We start from the raw sequence: 18,405 nt of genomic DNA, 5'->3' as shown, positions 1-18,405 counted from the left end.
AACCAGCTAATCATTAATTACTGGTTATTAAAGAAGGGCACCAAGTACCAAGCTGTACAAGTGTGTGTGTGTGTGTGTGTGTGTGTGTGGTCCAGGTATTACTCATTTCATGGGGACCTAAATCTGTTTGCACAGTCACAGTATGGGGAATTGTTTTACTTATGGGGACAAAGTCGACATGTCAAAGTGAAGACATGTTTTAAGGTTAGCGTGAGGATTAATGTTAGTAGTTAGTAGTAGCTGGTTAAGGTTGGAGTAAGTCTCCAGGAAATTAATATATGTCAATGTAATGCCCCCTGAAGTCATGAAGAAAGGACTGTGTGTGTATATGTGTGTGTGTGTGTGTGTGTGTGAGAGAGAGAGAGAGCGAGAGAGAGAGAGAGAGAGAGAGAGAGAGAGAGGGGTGAGAAGAAGATTGTGTTTGCACAAGGTCAGAAATTGCTGTAGGTGATTGTGCTGCTAACATTTAAGTGCTGAATCATAACATATGGTTACATGCTGTGATATATCTTTTCTAATTTGTGCTGCTTTTAAAATGACACATGACTGACGTGAAGCAGCTGTGGGGTAATAAAAAATTCTAACCGAATGACAGTAAGAGTGTCTAGTGTAGAAGTTTCTCAATCCTGGGGTCTGGCCTGTAGGTGGGCCTTGCTGATGTACAAGTGGGGTCTTGGCAAATTCCCAACACTTGTTTATGGACATTTAAAGAGATTTTTTAAAGATATCACCATTTCTATATAATACAGCCAGAACTTCAGTCACGTTCTTCAAAAAGAATAAAAAAGTATGCCCTATTGACATGGCTTGATAACTGTTAAATGAGAAATTTGGGATCAAAAAATTAGGTCAGTTGCCAAAAACGGCAGAGACACTCTGCACGTGTGACCTTCTGTAATGTCAAAATGTTTTCAGACAAAGTTGCCCATGCCATAAAATCTGTCATTTTTAATCTTCAGTTAAATTTTTATGTTTGAAGTTATCAATGAAATACACCTCTTGTTACATTAAAAAAATCTTGATGTCCTGCCAATCTAATTTCTAAGAGAAACTTATATTAAAAGCCATTAAATGGTTCATAGGAACGGTTGGAAATCCACTGTCTGAGAAGGTGAATACTTAAGCCCATCAGAGACTTATTAAAAATCAGAGAGAGATATAATGCTTAGTTGTAAAATGTAATAAAGTTATATGTAAGTCTGTGAGATACTGTTATAGTATACTGTAACAATATCTTGTTACCCTGGTGACACATTTTAGTGTAATTACGATGGCAGTGTTCAGTCTTCAAATGTGAGAAATTAGATAATGAAACAGAAAGCTATGAAGGGCAATAATTTGTTTTGAAGACAAGCTTTTAGTGGAAACATTAAATTTGGAGCCAGGTTCCAAACCGCTGAATCACCGTCCACGTCTCTAAATTGCTCGGAGATTCAAATAGAATGAGTGAATGAACTGAAACGCAATGGCAATCCAGTCTCATTATCAGGCTGTTAAAGATGGGCGTCAGAGAAACAAAACACTGATCTGTTGTGTTGTGTCAGTGAAGCTGCTTTGTGGACAGTGAAGGACACTTTGTGGGACTTTACTGAACTTTAAGGTCCATTTGAGCATCGTAAATAAAGGTTTTATCACCGTCCTTAACCTCAGAGCGTATGTTTATCCCCAGATAATTATCTTGGACACTGTCACCTTGTAACTATTTTTCAGTTCATTGTCTTCAGTGCTGCTTATCGCTTTACAGGCTTTGGGGATGGATGGCTTTTCTCTCTCTCTCTTTTTTTTAGAGACAACAGTTACAGTTTACTAATACAGAGGAAACCTGCTTGATTCATCATCTACAGACAGATAGGATGACATCACCATCCTGGCAGTTTGTGGGAGAGAGCATCTACAGCAGTTTCAGAAACCATTACAGCACATAACAGACCTACAGAGAGTGGAGAAAGAGCTCACAATATGATTATCAGTTACCTAATAATGTTCCAGTCAAACAATCCTTCAATCCGTCCTGGAATGCATCAAAGTCTGGACCTTTGTGTGGCTGGATGTTGGACTAGTCCTCAAAAAGGAAAGCCTCTGATTATTTGAGGCAGGATGAGAGAAATATAACATGTACTGCTTCTCTTGAAGTTTACAAAATAGACATGTGATTGGAAGAATAAGGACAATTTGAGTGTAGAAAGAGTTACAACAGTGAACAAGACTATATTATAGCAACAAATGACTACCCAGGTTAGCTGAGGATCAAGAAAAACATTGATTTTTACATACTTCTCGAGTGAGAGAAAACTTAAAGCTGCTTTAATCAGATCTGACCACTAGGAGGCAGAAGAGAACAAAAACAAGCAGACAGACACACAGCCTCAGCAACGCTTCACAAAGATGTAATGCAGTGATTGCAGTCACGTGTCTGGCCACACAATGATTGTAAGTACAATATTCACATTTCTCTTAGCTCTTCCCTTACAAATTTCCCTGTCATAAAATATCATATGAAGGCGACATTATGTACCACAATTCGCCATTGTACTTTCTGAGTTTCCAGGGGTTCTATTTCAGTGCTCAGACTTGCGCTGTATTTTGGGGCATTTACCACAGGATTGTACCAGCAAACACGTGGTAAATTACAGCAGAACCTGTGGTACAATCCTGTGGTAGATGTCCCAAAATACAAATGTCTCAGGAACACAAAAAGCACCAGGGGAAGTTACCTCAAACACTTGAGGTAGCAGAACCATAGAACATGGTATTTTAACACTTTGACTTTTTTTGCAAGTGTGTTTTGAACTCTTCTTGCTTTTGAGAAAAAGATCTAGCTTCTTAACTGCTTTATTTTCAACTGATTATCACCTAAAGACCAAAAGTACCACCAAAGTATGCAAACTTTGTAATTTAGTGCTGGGAAGGCAGCATACAGTGAGTTTATCAGAGCTTGATTGCTGAGGATTTAGTGATAATTCTCCATGAGCTTGTCACTGTGAGCAGTCTTTTTACATTGCGTGTTTGGTTCAGTGTTATTATGAAACATATTGCAGCTTTAAAACATCCAATTACGAATACATTTTTGACAAAAAGGTGTGAACCGATCTTAATCTGCACTTAAACAAAGGGAATGATTTTGTGATGGGCTGTTAGCTTAACAGGTCTCTAAATTATGGAATTTGTTATTATCAGTGTCAGCTGGCTCAAACTAACTTGACAGAGACAGCAGTTTAAAGTTAGGCCTACTGTTAGTGAGGATTAAGGGATCAATGCTGAACTACTGTTGGCTTGAAACTAGATAAATACCAGCGGCCAGAGAGTTGTTTATAACTGGTAAGATGTTGGGCTAAACTTTATCAAAGACCTGCTGGAAGAGCTCTGCTGAGACAACATTTTGTGGACAGGCAATGCAGTTCATAAGACTAACATATTCAACCAAAAAAAAAACAAAAAAAACATGATAGGAATTGGAATTGGGCTTAAAACAATTTTAAACAGCATTAAAACAGCAGGGAACTGGGAATCCATCCCTCACAAGCTTTTGCTAGGGATAAAAGAATCAGTGTGTTTCTCCTGGGAGGCTTCTGTACTGCACAGGGTTGATAGCAGAGTTTATTACACTGAACAGTACCTCAGTGTTGTGACAATTTTTTAGATAGGAGCTCAGAGAATGCTGCTGTTGCATCTTCTCTGCATATATCTTAGGTCTTCCATAGGGTCCTGAAATATTTGTGCTCTGTTGATTGTCTGTTATGTTCAGTCTCTATAGGGGTTTATATTCCCCAAGTTAAAGAGAAGACTGTGAATTTTTTTTATAACTATGAATAGTGCAATAGAACTCCATTCAGAGACTCCGCTCAGCATTGAATGGAAACTGTGCCATTGCACAAGCTTTGTGAAGCTCACAATGTTTTTTTTTTTTTCTTTGAGACTGTGCCCAGAGGTATGACTTCAGTTCTCTAGAAATTTGTGAAGCGGTACTTTTGGTCTTTAGGAACTATAAAGTAGCTGTAACCAGGTCTCACCCATGCTTGGAAATAATCCTGCTGTCTAAGTTTGAACTTTTACTGAAGTAGCTCGAAAAGGCGATGCCTGCCTGCACCCTACAGTTTTTTACTGATGCTAACTGCACACAAGGAAGACATCTGTGGGAGGAAACCAAAGCCTTTTCACTTCTGCTCCTTTCCTGTCATCCCTCAGAACCACTCTTTGCAGGAAATAACCTGAAGGAGATGATAGAATGAAGTGGTAAAGGAGTGAGGAGTGAGATTTGAAAAGTTATTAGTTCTCTGTTTGGTAAAATTGACATCTGTTATTGATGAAGCGGTCCAGACGTATAGCCCACAGGTTTGTTTGATTACTGATGTCAGAGAAGGTCTGTAGCAAATAGAAAACACCATGTGCTACTAAGATATGTTTCGAACTTTATAGAACTAGAGGGATGCACAGAAGTAGTCTTCTTTCTTGTGTGATTTTATGCCCATTTTAAAGATATAAATAATAAAATAGGGGAGTTATCATCCTGCATGCAGATGACCTATGAGTTTTTCTCCTTTGTTTGATGTTTGAGAATCACATTTTATTTTTATGGCCAATGTTAAACTCGCACAGGTGTTTCTAATTAGCTTTTGACTGATTACACCTTTTCTCAGCACTAGTGCTTGATTGACATCAGACTCTCAGAGTCCCTTGTTAGCTTTGTTGCACATGTTTGACAGGGCCTTTTTTTTCCCTCAGAAGACATTTTGACAGTAGGAAAAGCACAGGTGCATTTGGTTTCAAGGTCCTCGTATTGTACATCTTGGTTCATTATCATAAAGGCATGGCTTACTGGGACACTTGAACAGAGCAGAGCCATTGTTAATGTTGTCAGTCTCACCTGTGCTTTTCCTACAATGACAGAGTCAAAACATTGACTCTGGAATCAGGTGTCTCTGTGTAACATACTCAGCAAAGCTCCACCCACTCTCTACCTGAACAGAGGTGTAATCAGCCAGGACTGGAAACACCTGCGTCGGTGTGAATGGCCTTTGAAAAGGAAACAGTGGCGCTATTAATACCCAGACATGCTCTCCCAGCATGAGGATTACCTTTTCTGAGTTCAAACAAACTGCTAATTTAAAAACCCTGCTAACCGCAGCCTCCCTGTATCCCTGCAGGTGAACCAGTGAACCTTGTGTTGTAATCCGTCCATCCCTGTGTGTGAGCTTTGAGTAACGCTCTCTGATCCTCTCTGCTGATGCAGATCGTGTGGTGTGTGTTAGCATGAATTCCCTTTATTGCCTTGTGCATATAAACCTAGGAATGGTCAGATCTCTTAAAACAGACATATATGGCTAATTGGCTGCTCCTTTAAGCACAGTGGAGAAACAAGGGGATTTTCTATTAATTCAACAAGATTGAGTGATTTCAAAGTGTCTGGCCTGAGCCACTCCACTTAAGTGAAATACCTGTATAAATGTTTTAGTTATTGTGCTACAGATAGCTTATTTACTTCACTACCAGTCACCACCGCTGATGATTTCTAGGGGTTATCAGGGTGACAGACCACTGTTTTGCTATATAGGTTCTATATGGTTGTAGTCATGGTCTGCTCTTGTGCTATCCCTGCAGCAATATCAATTATGCAATATCTTTATGGAGATTGGTGTTACAGTAGCACAGAACCTTTTTTAAGCACAGGGCAGTAATTATCTCGCTAGGGTACTGTTGGGAAAAAAATTAATTAGAAAGAATTAATTGATGTGGAAGTATCAAACAGGCTGCCAATGCTGAACTCTCTAAAGGTGATTCTATGTTTTTTCCCTTAAATAATTCCAGCTCCATCAGCATTTAAAAAAAAAAAAAGTCACTGCACAATTTGGGTGTTTTCAAGTGATGCCATACTGCAGCTTCAGGAACGTTTACCGGGTGGTATGAATGTGTTTGTTGATTTCCCTTCACGTTTTCCCCCTCTTTGGGAGTCTTCTTGCAAGGTTAAAGAAAATTAACAAGGAAAAAAAAAAGTGTTTTGTGTACTACTTTTTGAATCCAGCAGTCTTGAAAAGTTGTGCGAGCCTAACTTCAGATGACCTTCCAAAATCAAATTATACTACAGCTCTGAAAAGCTGATCCATGGGTAATCCTGCTGGTCTGCTCAAATCCTAAATGTTCCGGTCATGAATGAAAAAGAGAAGTTAATCCCAGTCATCAGACAATAGTCAATATGTATTTTGTCATTCTGACTATATAGTTTAAGTTTTGGGTAATTTACAATTACATCTTGGCTTCAACCATTACAGTGATATCAGAATGTTGTTGCATCAAATGCTTAACACCTTTAAGTTTAAAAGGTACTCCTAAAGGGTCAGTTCACCCAAACTATCCATCCATCCATCCATTATCTATACTGCTTATCTGTTCACCCAAACTACAAAAAACATATTTTCTCTCTCTATTGCTATCTAACCACATTCATGGTTTTGGCTTTATTTTTCCTGGTTTTGACAAATCTGCCAGAGATTTCTGCCTACCCCAGTACAACGAATGTGAGTATAAATCAGTGTGTGGTCTTCGCAGCAATAAAGATGAGACTTAGGAGCACTCACAGTAGCTCGGGTCAATCTAAATTCACATCATTACCAACTAAGAAGCTGATGAGAACAGCTGTACTTGCCTGGATACCACACATTTTGCATGTTTTAAGACAATCAGCCACCCGGTGAGTAACAAGATCTCAGACTGCACGGTACACTCTTGTCAGTTTGAGGTATGGGTACTGATATAAAGAAGGGAACGCTCCAATTTGACCCCAATGTGTCAGCCTCCGCTGATGAGGCATCTGGTTGACACTCTGTAACAATCAGTGGTGATATCAATCAGCACAGTGGATCAGAGAGAGAGAGCAGAATGCAAGAGGAGCCATTCTAACATATTAAACAGAGCGAGTACGGTGAGAGATTTCTCAAGTGAGTTTGGAGAGGAGGAGGAGGGGAGGGCGTTGCCATTATCTGGGGGATGCCAAGCATTGTGAGAAAATGGGCATGCTAATGAGGGCCAAACACATCGGGAACAGCTGCATTGTAAATGAGCTGACTTTGTACATTTGGGCTTGGATGAATCTCTGAAGTGTTGTTTCTTAATCAAAGCAGGAAAAACGGAGAGGAGGAAAAAAAAATATGACTAAAAATAGTAACTGAAAAGCTGGGTGCAGCTCCCGCCTCTGATGACACACATACAGCCGCAGTAACTGCTATGAGAAGGTTACCGTTATTGTTGCTCACGCTGTGAAGGCAGGTTGGGGAACTATGAGATAACCCCTTGACATTAAGCCGACGGGTGCGCAGCTACTCGATGTCCCAGGGTATGATTGCATCTCAGGCATTGTCTAGAGGACTGTGACGCTTTGAAGCTGAGCAACCTGATCAAAAGACAAATAATCTGACTAGAGGTCACGGGCTTTACCCCATCAATAATAGGGAAAAGTTAAATTCACAGCACTGCCCGTCCTTATCCTCTTTATCGATTTGGGGGAGAAAAAAAAGGGACTCCCACATGTAGTGAACGCTGCTGAGATCAAGAGGTCATGGGAAAAGCTTTTTAGGAATGTGAGTGCAAGCCTGCTCACTTCACCTCAGGGTGTGTTCTGTGACTGAAATAACAGTTTAAATCCAGATTTTCAATAAACATTTATTTACAAAACAAAAATAATGACAAAGCATAACCTGAACAGTGAATACAAAACATGTGCTAATATGATAAAATACATTATCATACACAACATATATCTTATGAATGTGTTAAATAAACTATGCTTAGGTTTTTGGAATCTGAAAAAGGCTGAGTTTGAGGAAGCAGGCAGCCAGTGTTGGATTGCTTTTACGTTATAGGGATTATTGCATTTCAGTTTGTGTTTAAGGCAAGGATGAGATATGAAGAGGAGACGGAAACACTCCACGCAACAATGAAGCAATATTACTTTTCTCTTAATCACAGGGCACACTATCACATAAACATCAATGACCAACGAGAGGAAGACAAAACAAACAAACAAACAAAAACAAAACAAAGAGCGAGAGAATACTCTTTTTGTTAAAGAAATAGTTATGTAACAATTTTACAAATAGGATTGGTCCGTATGTTTTTCATTAAAGAACAGCTTTTAAGAGAAGAACCAGTTTTCAAAGCCATGTGTGTGTGCTGCGTTATGAAACAGTCCCTGCAGTTGTCAGATGAGTAGTGTCCCATGATGTGCAGAGCACCATAATGACTTGGGAGTCTTTGGTGCCTGGTGTGCTGTACCGCTGCCGAGTCCATCGAGTCAGAATCCTCTCTCCTTTTGTCGTACTGCCCCGAGGTCTCTGCCTGCCTGCCCCCCCCGCCCTCGCCGCCCCGTCCCTCTGACGCTCTCTTTCAGTACGGGTACTGCTTCTGCTTCTTCCCAGCGAAACAGGACAGCCAGGTGCACAGCAGCATGGCAGCCGCTGCCCCTGCCCCTGTGCAGTAATACGCCCAGCCGATCTGGCAGGAACCTGTGGAGGAAAGCAGAGGATACAGGATGATATCGTTTCACCCTTCAGTTTATCTATCCGTCCGTCTGTCAGCAAGATGTCACCCATGAATTGATAACAGCGAAATTTGGACAAATAAGCCTTTTAGTCAAGGAACAACAGACTCCTTTAGATACTCTTACTGTTTACTGTGTATTTATTGAGTCGTTTTAGGAAAACTGCAAATATATCTCACATCACTTCTACAGTAAGGAAAACTGTTCTCAAGTCCATTACAACTATGTTTTTTTTTTTAAATCATGTTTGTGCTCAGAAATATAAAATTTTATTAAATTAAATATAGTCTCTCCTGATTTTTACTGTCCTACACATAGTTCCTGTCATACAGAGTTAGCAGCTGTCACAGGACCATGGTGTATGAATGAATAATGAATGATGATCTAGGTGTGAATCATGTCCACCACTATACATGTTTGTGGAGAAGGTTCTTCCTTCATTCCAAGTTTTTGAGGATATATTGCAGTACTGAAAAAAAAAAAATCTTGAAAATTAATGTGTTAGGAATTTGTTTTTGGTCAAAACACAATGTAAAACTAATCAGTGGTAATGGATGTTTGCAGTATGTGTGTGTATTAGTGAGCATGAATGGACTGTAGTAAGGATTGGAGGTGACAGGTCTGTTGATAATATAACTGTTATGTCAACTGCAGCTCATTTAAAACACTATACCGTTCTTCTATTAGATATAACAGTCTAACATTAGCATTAACATGTAAGTGTTAAGAGCAGACAATGTCGCTCAGCTGCTTAACATTTCTGGTCAAGTCACTACATTTCCCTTCCTCTCGAGAAAAAAAGAGTTAGCATCGTTGAAACAAATGACATGTCTGACTTCATTTGCAAACAGACAGTCTGGTATGTGGCAAATGCGCTCTCACAATACAGACTTTTGGACGGCACACCAGTGGCAAAAGATGCTGAAACCGAGCCAAAAGCTGAAAGCAAACACAAATTAAAACACAGAGTGCCTCCTTACAACGCAACCTCAGTAATCCTCTAAGGAAATTATGAGCGTTATTAAACAAGGATATAACCTACCTCTGATTCTAATTGGAATTTGGAAAATGTTGTGATGTCCATCAAGATAGACATCATATCAAATTTTGGGAGAATATCTGATTGAATACAGTTATCTAATTACAAGCCGGGTGGGAGGACGAGGAGGCGTCTCATTAACAAATCATATCAGGCTTCTTCTCTCCGTGGAAACCTGATTCAACAGCCAACACTGAAATACTGCTTTCTCTGAGTCTCATTTTATGTTACACATTTCCCTGTGTTAGCGTGTTGGAGTGTCACACTTAATGAAAATTAGCTTCCCCTCTTTTCATAATGTGGTTGTAGTTTACCTGTTTAACATGATTCAATTTGAAAAAACACATCAGTAATGACTTGGATTCTTCATTCTGTGCCCTTCATTTTCACACTGAGCGCACCTGCAGTTAATGTGCTCTGCAGCTACATTTAGGGTTGTCTTTGAATTACTAAAGCACTGACTCCTCTCTTCGTGATTACTGAATGAGCCTATGACAGAGAGATTCAAAGTCCTCGTTGTAGCGAACGCATCATTCGTGTGAAATCCGCTGTTCTCGTGGGAGAACATCACAGCCCTGTCATGGTGCTAACAAGAAAGAAATGAATCCGAAATAACTGTGGTGCAGTCATCTTCAATAAGCAAATATAATATGCCAGCGGCACTGAACGACGCACTGATACAAACACACTTGTTAACAATAATTCATCTGTACTAAGAGCCTGTTCTTTCAAAGAGGAAATCACAAGATGAAAACTTGATATTCAACATAATTACTTCTGATGACACTGTCTGAAATTTATGGTCAAGAAGTTAAATCAGTTCAGAATCATATCTGTTTGAATTATATGGAGATGATTTAGATTCAGATGCTGCTAGAAAAGAGGCATCTTTCTGCCAACATAGTGACAGCTGTTATCTGTAGGAATCCATGACTGCAAATATATCAAAACACAGTGTAAAAAGTGTTGGCTGTATTTTGAACCTTTTTTTTTTGTTTTGTTTTGTTCTGTAATGTCAGAGTTACAAAGATCTTCATGCATTCCTGAACTTCAGAAGAATAGAACATACTTGGTTTTTTTTTTTTGCATCGTTGGCAAGAGCTGTTCCATTAATTTATCCAGAGTGAGACATCTCAACAACTACTGACTAGATCGTCATGAAATGTGATACGAATATTCATCGTCTCGTGGTGCTCTGGTGCCACTGTCGGGTCAAAACCCTCCCTCGCCTAATTATGAGGTGTAATGAAAATCTCACCCTACAGGGGACCCTTGCGGGACTTAACTAGTTGTTTTGTAACAAGCAATTACAGCAATCCACTTCGATGAACACACAGAAGCTCTGTCTTAATGTGTGAGGAAGAAAATAGAAAAAAAAAAAAAAAAAAAATTAAAAGTGGCAGAATCTCTAGCATGCTGGACACTGATGTAAATTAAAAGAGAGAGAGCAAATCTAAGTGTACCCAGTGACATCTGATTACATAGGTTATGGGCTGATGGGCCTCACATGTGACATTTAATTAAAATATTCCAATCACGCCAAATGGATTTCTCTATGTGCTGCTCTGATGTTTGGTAATAATGTTAATTTAAGTCCTCACAAAATCTTTCACGCTGAGTAAAAAAAAAAAAAAGAAAAGAAAAAAAAAATCAAACATTATTTGATTAGCAACAAATAAATGAGAAGTTGCAGTATGAATAGCTCCTCCACCTGCCTAGTGTCTGATACAGTAGCATATTACTGTGGGGGAGATAGTCCTGATAATGCCAGCTGAATACAGAGCGCAAATCGAGCTCCTGCTTATTTTCAGCACATATTTATAGCTATAAAACATTTCAGAAATCGACAGAAACTGGAGGTTCTGTTGACTTTTGATCATACATTTCAAAATACCAAGAGATCATGTCTTTTTGTATTTTGTATATGACAGTACCAGAGACTTGTGTCTGCTTGGCTCTTAAAAAAAAAAAAAAAAAAAAAAAGGCAGAATGTCAAGGGCCAGATGATAAAGTCTGTTCTCAGTTTCCAACTTTTTTCATAGATTTATCTGTTCTGGGACCGGAACATTCAGCAAACACGAGACAAATTTACGCAGTCAAGGCTGAAGCATCGAAGCGTAATTTAGGCGCTGTGCTCGGGCTGTAGTGTGATGGATCTCCCTGGATGACATCTTACCTAGTTGAAACTGGTCTGAGCTGTTGTTGCAGGTCTGTTGTACTTCCTCACTGTCCCATCCCAGCGGATAGAGTGCGCAGCCCGATCCTATGAGCAGACCTGAGAGGAAGAGACAAAGAGGGAGAGTCAGTTGAGGGGGAAGAGGGAATTGCAGTAACTCCAGCTGGAGGCTGACAAGACTCCGTTTGTGGGGGGGGGGAACTGCAGCAGCAAGGACAAACTCTCATCATCAAGGTGTTCGTTCAGCTCCTTGAGGAAGGTCTGCATTGTTTTGTTTTGTTTTTTTTTGTGAGACCTTGCCTCTGTGGCTTTTCATAATTTAAGAATCTTTTCATTAATGAGGAAGAAAAATGCAAAACATGAGGTTGTTTTTTTTTTTTCTTTGCTGCATTCAGATATCCTGCAAGGTGAAATGTGTGGATTCCCTCTCATTCTTTCATTTACGTTTTAATTAAAATGACCAAAAAGACAATGAGCTGCTGCTCCTCAATAGAGTGATGCATGTGACTGTATCACAGCTTTTTGTCTTTTGTCTTTTTTTTTTCACCTTATCAACTGTTTCCAGCAGATACTGATGGGGAGGCAGCTCTGACCTGTTCCAACAGTTTTACCTCTGAACAAGCCTCACACCCCTTTGTAAAACGACACGGATTGTGATTTTAACACTTCATCACATTTTTACTGCAACAAAACAAAGCACTCGGTTTGCCAGCAGCTCATAAAACCGCTGCAAATGAACAACGAACATATGCAAATAGCTTGGCAATTTCTCATCAGAGGCAACCAAAAAAAAAAAAAACAAAAAAAAAAACAAGCATTTTTTGGTATGCAATAATTACTGTAAAACTCGAAAAAATCCTTGAGGGACTGCTTTATGTCAGTGATTAAAGAGACTTATGACTGTGCTTAAAGCTGCGCACAGAGACAAGAGCAAAATCTAGTCAAGGCCATTACATTAAGGATTAATATCCTCAATATTTGCCTGTAGCCAGGTCTTGACAAGTTATTCCCTGGATGCCAAGGCCTGTCTCTTGAAATTACCCTGTGGGGGCCCCTGGTAGGTGGCTCCGCCATCACATTAGCTTAATCCCCTCCGATGCGTCTGCCCTGCTATCAGTTTTGGGATGCGAGGATGGCAGCAGAGGAAGAAAAAGCAAGCAAGCTCTGCCTTCCAACCTGATTACCCCTGCCATCCAGGACTGCCTTATTACATCTAGGCCAGATAACAAGCAAGGAATTAATCCACATGCTAATGCAGATGGGCTAGACAAACCGACTAACATCTGAGGTGGAGCAGGAAAAGTGAAAAAGACATCTGTGTTTTCCCCCAGCCGCAGCCAAGAGGACGGTGAATGTCACTGGCTTGTTTCTGGGAGAAAATAGACTGGCTGATTATGGCACCTGTGGTAGAAAATCAATTCGGTGAAACTCTGGCATGTTGATGAGAATGAAGGGATATAAAAAAAAGGCTCTGACCAAGTCTGTGTCATTACAGCTCAGGATCAGAGGGGATCCAGGGATTTTCATACGTAACCACTGAGCCGTTTCTTCTTCAGAGCCTTAAGAGAACTTCAGACGAGTTTCTGCTTCAGACCTAAAATTACTACCTTTAGCAGCACAGGAAAAGTAACACAGGAGCATTTGATGTAAATCCCTGTACAAGCAGCCACTGTGGACCCCTGATGAACATTAAAACCCACTATTCTACAAGGTACAAAAATGCATTTAGGATCAAGGGAGCATGCACACAGTCATTAAAATATTCTCAGCTACACTGTATAATGTTATCAAATGTGTTTTGATTCAAATTTGTAACAGTAAAGGCTGTAAAGCATGCCAGCGTGATAATGTATTCATGATTAATATTTAACAAAAATCAGAAATTCTCTTTCAAGTGTTGTGTAATGCAGCGAGATACAGCAGCATGTAATCAAATTGAATTTCCTTGCAGGGAAAGGGAAGACAAAAAATGAAACAGGCAAAATATGGTTTTGTTTCACAAAGACATTGTCATTCTATTCATACTGTACAAATGTGCATTTGAAAATCAAGATTTATGGGGATTCTCAATCATACCTTGATGAACACATTTGTTAAAATGATCAAAACCATAAAGAGCCGCTGCACCTCAGAGAGAGAGGAATGGGTGAGGGAAGACTTCAGTGCATAGTTTCCACATCAGGTCACGTGATGATGATGACAACAGTGAGTGCTGAAAATCGCTCTAGACTACAGACAGGAGGGAGGAAATTATTTCCACAAGAAAGACAAGAGCTCAATTCCACTGTGCAATCACACAAACAAACAAACAAACAAAATAAAAAAAGAAAGAAAAAGAAAAGGTTTCTGGGTGTCGGTGTTTCCTTCCTGTTTCCACTGAGCCTGCAACACTCCAGTGGGTGAAATCAATGTGAGTACTCACATGTTACCATGACACTATTATGACAGATAATGTAAAACACACATCACCGTGGGAGCAGATGAACAAAAATATAAACACCTCACCAAGGTGTAATTCAATTCCGTATCATATATGGTCCTACATCTCTCTTTTGGCTTTTAGTTCTTTCTTTCTTTTTTTTCCCAGGATAGTTAATTCCATCAAATCCCATCCTCCACACTCACTATGTGGGTTATTGAGAAGCAGAGGTAGGGAGGCTGGTGACTGGGATGTGGGAGAAAGATTACCAGGAATGAAAAAAAAAATATATATATGAAAATGTTCTTTCACTTAATGTTTATGAGCCAAGCTGCCTTAAAGCAGTGTGGACTTGTGAGAGGAAACTACCTGAGGCTCCGATTCTCCATGCGTGCAGTTGTAGACAGAGACTTCCTGTCCTTCTTATTCCCTAAGCTGACACAGATGCGCCCCGATCTGCACAAACAGACATTCGGGGGATTTGTGTCATTTAGCATGTGGTTGTCAGCTACAGCCTCAACCTTTTTGGCTTGTGACCCCTTAAACTGAAGCAAAGCATTCTCATGACCTCCAATCACAGACTGCATGTGAAGACATTTTGTATTATGTATGTGTTTTTTTTTTCTTCTTTCTAAATCATTTTGTGAATTCCCCCAAAATTCCTGACCTAAATCTCAAGTCCTGGCCCCCGGCTTGAGAACAACTGAATTAGTGGACACACTACCATCACAAGCACTAAACCACATGCTAGACTTCGTTAGATAAGACAAAACATAATGATACCCTCAGGAAAAACTGGATTCACTCTGGTGTGAAACAGAGACAGCAGAGCTAGAACTGAAGTCAAATGAGAACTGAAATATTCATAATCACCGTGCCGTAAATGAAATACAAAATTGAAAAAAAAAAAAAAAAAAAAAAAAAAAAAAACTTCTGCAAATTCTGTCACTTCATTTCAAACTGATAAGGTCTTTTGTGAATTTGTTGCTGTCCCCAAAACCACAGAGAGGTTTATTTCTCTTTCAGATGATCAGATGATGTGATCAACTTCAACAGGCCGCTCATTTTGCTGAGAGCAGATGGCCGTCTCATGATGAAATCGTTGCAGGACTCCGTTAAGCTGCCATGAGGGTAGTTGGTGGAAGTCACCAGAAGGCTGTTACAGCAGCTTCACAGCAACTACATGACATTTTAGAACAGACGGAGACAGAGATCAGAAATATGAGAAATCTGCCACTGCCACGTCCACAGTGTGTTCACTGTGTGCCTTCCACAGAGGTTATTAAGAATCAAAAATAACAAGTTTCCCTTCTGCGGGGCCTTCGGGTCAAACTTAAGGATGCCCTCACCTCTCCAGGAGAGGTTCGAGTGCTGCTCTGTCAACACAGGCCTGGGAGGTATGTTTGTTTACCTTGCTGATTTTTTTTTTTTTTTTTTTTTTTTGCCAACCACTGTCTGTAAAACCTTAGCCCATTTCAGAATCATGTTTCAGTTGCTATGGCAGCCAGCTGATGCCTAATAGTCCTCTCTGGCGGAGGTGGTGAAGAGGATGAGGAAAGGGTTGGAGAGAGCTGTGCAGTGTAGAATATAAGGGGCCGAGCAACTTATTCACAGATCGAGTTTCAATTGATCTCCATGCGGTCGTTATCAGAATGACTATCTCAGACCTAATGGCTTCTCTGAAAGGCTATTCTATGAACTGGGAAAGAGTTCAGTTAAATGGACTTAATCAAATACAATCAGTCCAGCATATCAGTGTTCAATCCATAAAACCTGCTCTAATATAGTGATCTCTCCTCTGCATATCCTTGCCTCAGATTTCATCATCGTGGTTGAGCTCACTTTTGAAACTGCATTTTCAGAGCTTTAAAAGGCACACAGAGAAGTGCTTTATTCCATCAGAGCAGCGCTATTGTTCCCCATCCTTTTCTGTCAACGCTTTTTACCTGAAAGAAAAACTGCCCCCTTTTCATATCCCCCACATTCTCTGATTTAGGCAGCGCTGATGCCTTTTGTCAAGCCTTCCTGCTCTCTGTCAAGAACCAAGGAATTTCTTTACCCTCCCTCATGCCCCAAGACAATACTATTCAAGGTTATCATTCAAAAGGCCAAAGAGGACAGAGAGAAAAGGCTGCCGCTAAGCTGGAGAGAATTTTGGTGGCCAGGGAATTGGAGTGGGGATGTGCCTGAATGGGCTGGCTTAATGTAAGACATTCCCTTTTGGGCTTGGGAGGATCATCCGAAAGAGGGAGGGAGATGTAAGCGCAACCTCACCTGGGAAGGCAGGGCTGTACGGTGCCAAAAATAATGTCCTCCTTTATATGTCCTTTGGTCTTCTGGTTTGAAATCCAATTTTTCTTTAAGTTGGAAAAAAAAAAAGAAAGTGCCAAAGGGACCAGATAATTCTAGTCGCTCTCAATGTGGTTTAGTATTTTCCAGAGACACAACAACATAATGAAGACAGACAGAATAAAGCAGCTTTATGATCAATAAAATAAAATGCCTCATTACTCCAGAATATGCATGAATCAAGTTAAGGCAGTTATCTCATGAAAATGGCACTTTTCCTGCTTTCATTTTAGGAAAGAGTCAGTTTAATAACTAAATGAATAGTTCAAATAAATATGTTTCGTGCAGTGTTGTTTTTATGCAAGAGAATAGCTGGTATTCGCCTTCATTGTCATTAAAATGATTTTCATATGTTAACGTGCAGCTAACCTCATTCTCATTCTCTCCCACTTTACCTGTCTGAGCTTCAAATCAGAGGCAGCGACAGGTTCCCAGTGCACTTTCAGCCTAAACAGCCCTTGAGACTAATAGTGCCAACAGACCCATCCCTGCATGTTGAAGCATGTTTTTTTTTTTCCTCCCTTCACTTGAAACACAAGGCACATGTCGACACGAACAGCTCACATGCTCGCTTTTCTTATTATGTGTTGATTCTCTGTCATTCAAGTTGGATCGTCACAGCCGCCTTCAGAGGGGCTTACTCCTATGTGAGCGTTTTTGCTGGCGAAGCTGGTGTTATTTATTTATTTTCATGTGAGCAAGAGAGGGGGATCTGGAGATTCAGTAGAGACGTTGGATTCTGGAGCAGTGAGAGATGGAGGATGAGGAGGATGCAGAGAAAGGGGGGATTTGTGAAGTACGTGTGATATGCGATGTGCACAGTGAAGCATACAAATACTTGCTGCTGCCAGTGGCTGGCATTCAAGTGTTATTTAGCTACTCGTTTCTTCTTGTTGAAGAAAGCTACACAGAGCACCAGCACTTCCCAAAAATTACCTCAATCATCCGGTTGGACAGGAGGTGTGTTCACAGTGAAGATGTTTTTCTGGTTGAACAATGTACTTCCTCACCACTGTTTGGAATATTTTGAGATACATTTCCTACTGTGTGACGGGTGACTGCACAGAGTCAGTCAGTCAGTTTCTGTGTCAGTCTTGAGTCCGTTTCTGTGTGTCTTGTTGGCTTTACAACTTGAATATCAAACACAGGAAACTGTATTACTGACCAGGCCAGTGAGATCAGAGCTCTGTGACAAACACGCTCTACACAGGGCTTGGACTTTATTCAGAGTGTGACCATCCTCTCCATGACGAATTCCTCCCTCTTCCCTCTGGTACTTGCTACCGCCGGCCCAAGAAAATGTCAAACACTTACAAACACTCTTTTATCCCATCAGCCCCCAAATGACTTGACAAGAGTCATTGTTCGCTTGTGTTCATGTGAGTTCTGCGTGGTTGTATTTTTATGCCATCCTTCAACGCTACATGTTTTGACCTGTTTTTTTGTATTTTGTTTACTTACCTTTACTTGCTGTTTTGTCATGTATTTTTTTGGCTCATTTTATTTTCTCTGCTGCATATCAGTTGTCCTCTGGGACTAATTTGTTTTAGAAAATGAACTGAACAACAGCGCTTTAAACATCCATCAACACAACATGGAGTAGTCCATTAAGGTCTTTGCATGGTCTAAAATGAAGGTGTTTTGCTGCGTGTTTTAGCTTTGTTGAGATAATTGCGCATAAGCTCTCCTGTTTTAATTGAGAGCTGGCAAACATCACTTTCCTTCTCTCCGTGCTTTTCTCTTTTCATGTTTACATGTACAGCAGAGAAAGCAGCTCTTCTTACATGGATGTTGCCATTTTGATTTTATTTGTAGTACGCCTGTGCAGGAAACGTAGATGATGAGGCACTGTGCATGTATAGAACACGCCCTCGAACTACCCGTCCACGGTG

The 18,405-nt window shown here is 40.2% G+C and overlaps 1 protein-coding gene across 1 annotated transcript in view; it reads right to left on the bottom strand.

The window, feature by feature from the left end:
- Positions 1-7,635: 7,635 nt before the first annotated feature.
- Positions 7,636-18,405, bottom strand: part of lhfpl6 (LHFPL tetraspan subfamily member 6) — a 42,475-nt gene continuing 31,705 nt past the window's right edge. Inside the window, exons 3-4 of the mRNA XM_018665573.2 lie at positions 11,746-11,844; positions 7,636-8,495 (exon numbers count right to left, since the gene is read on the bottom strand). Of these exons, the coding sequence (XP_018521089.1) occupies positions 8,377-8,495; positions 11,746-11,844 (218 nt within the window). The 3' untranslated portion in view covers positions 7,636-8,376. The remainder of the gene's footprint in view (positions 8,496-11,745; positions 11,845-18,405) is intronic.

The sequence above is a fragment of the Lates calcarifer genome, linkage group LG21 (assembly GCF_001640805.2).
Source record: "Lates calcarifer isolate ASB-BC8 linkage group LG21, TLL_Latcal_v3, whole genome shotgun sequence".
NCBI lineage: Eukaryota > Metazoa > Chordata > Actinopteri > Centropomidae > Lates > Lates calcarifer.
Note: the sequence above shows the minus strand (reverse complement) of the source record. Positions and strands in the feature narration are given on the sequence as shown.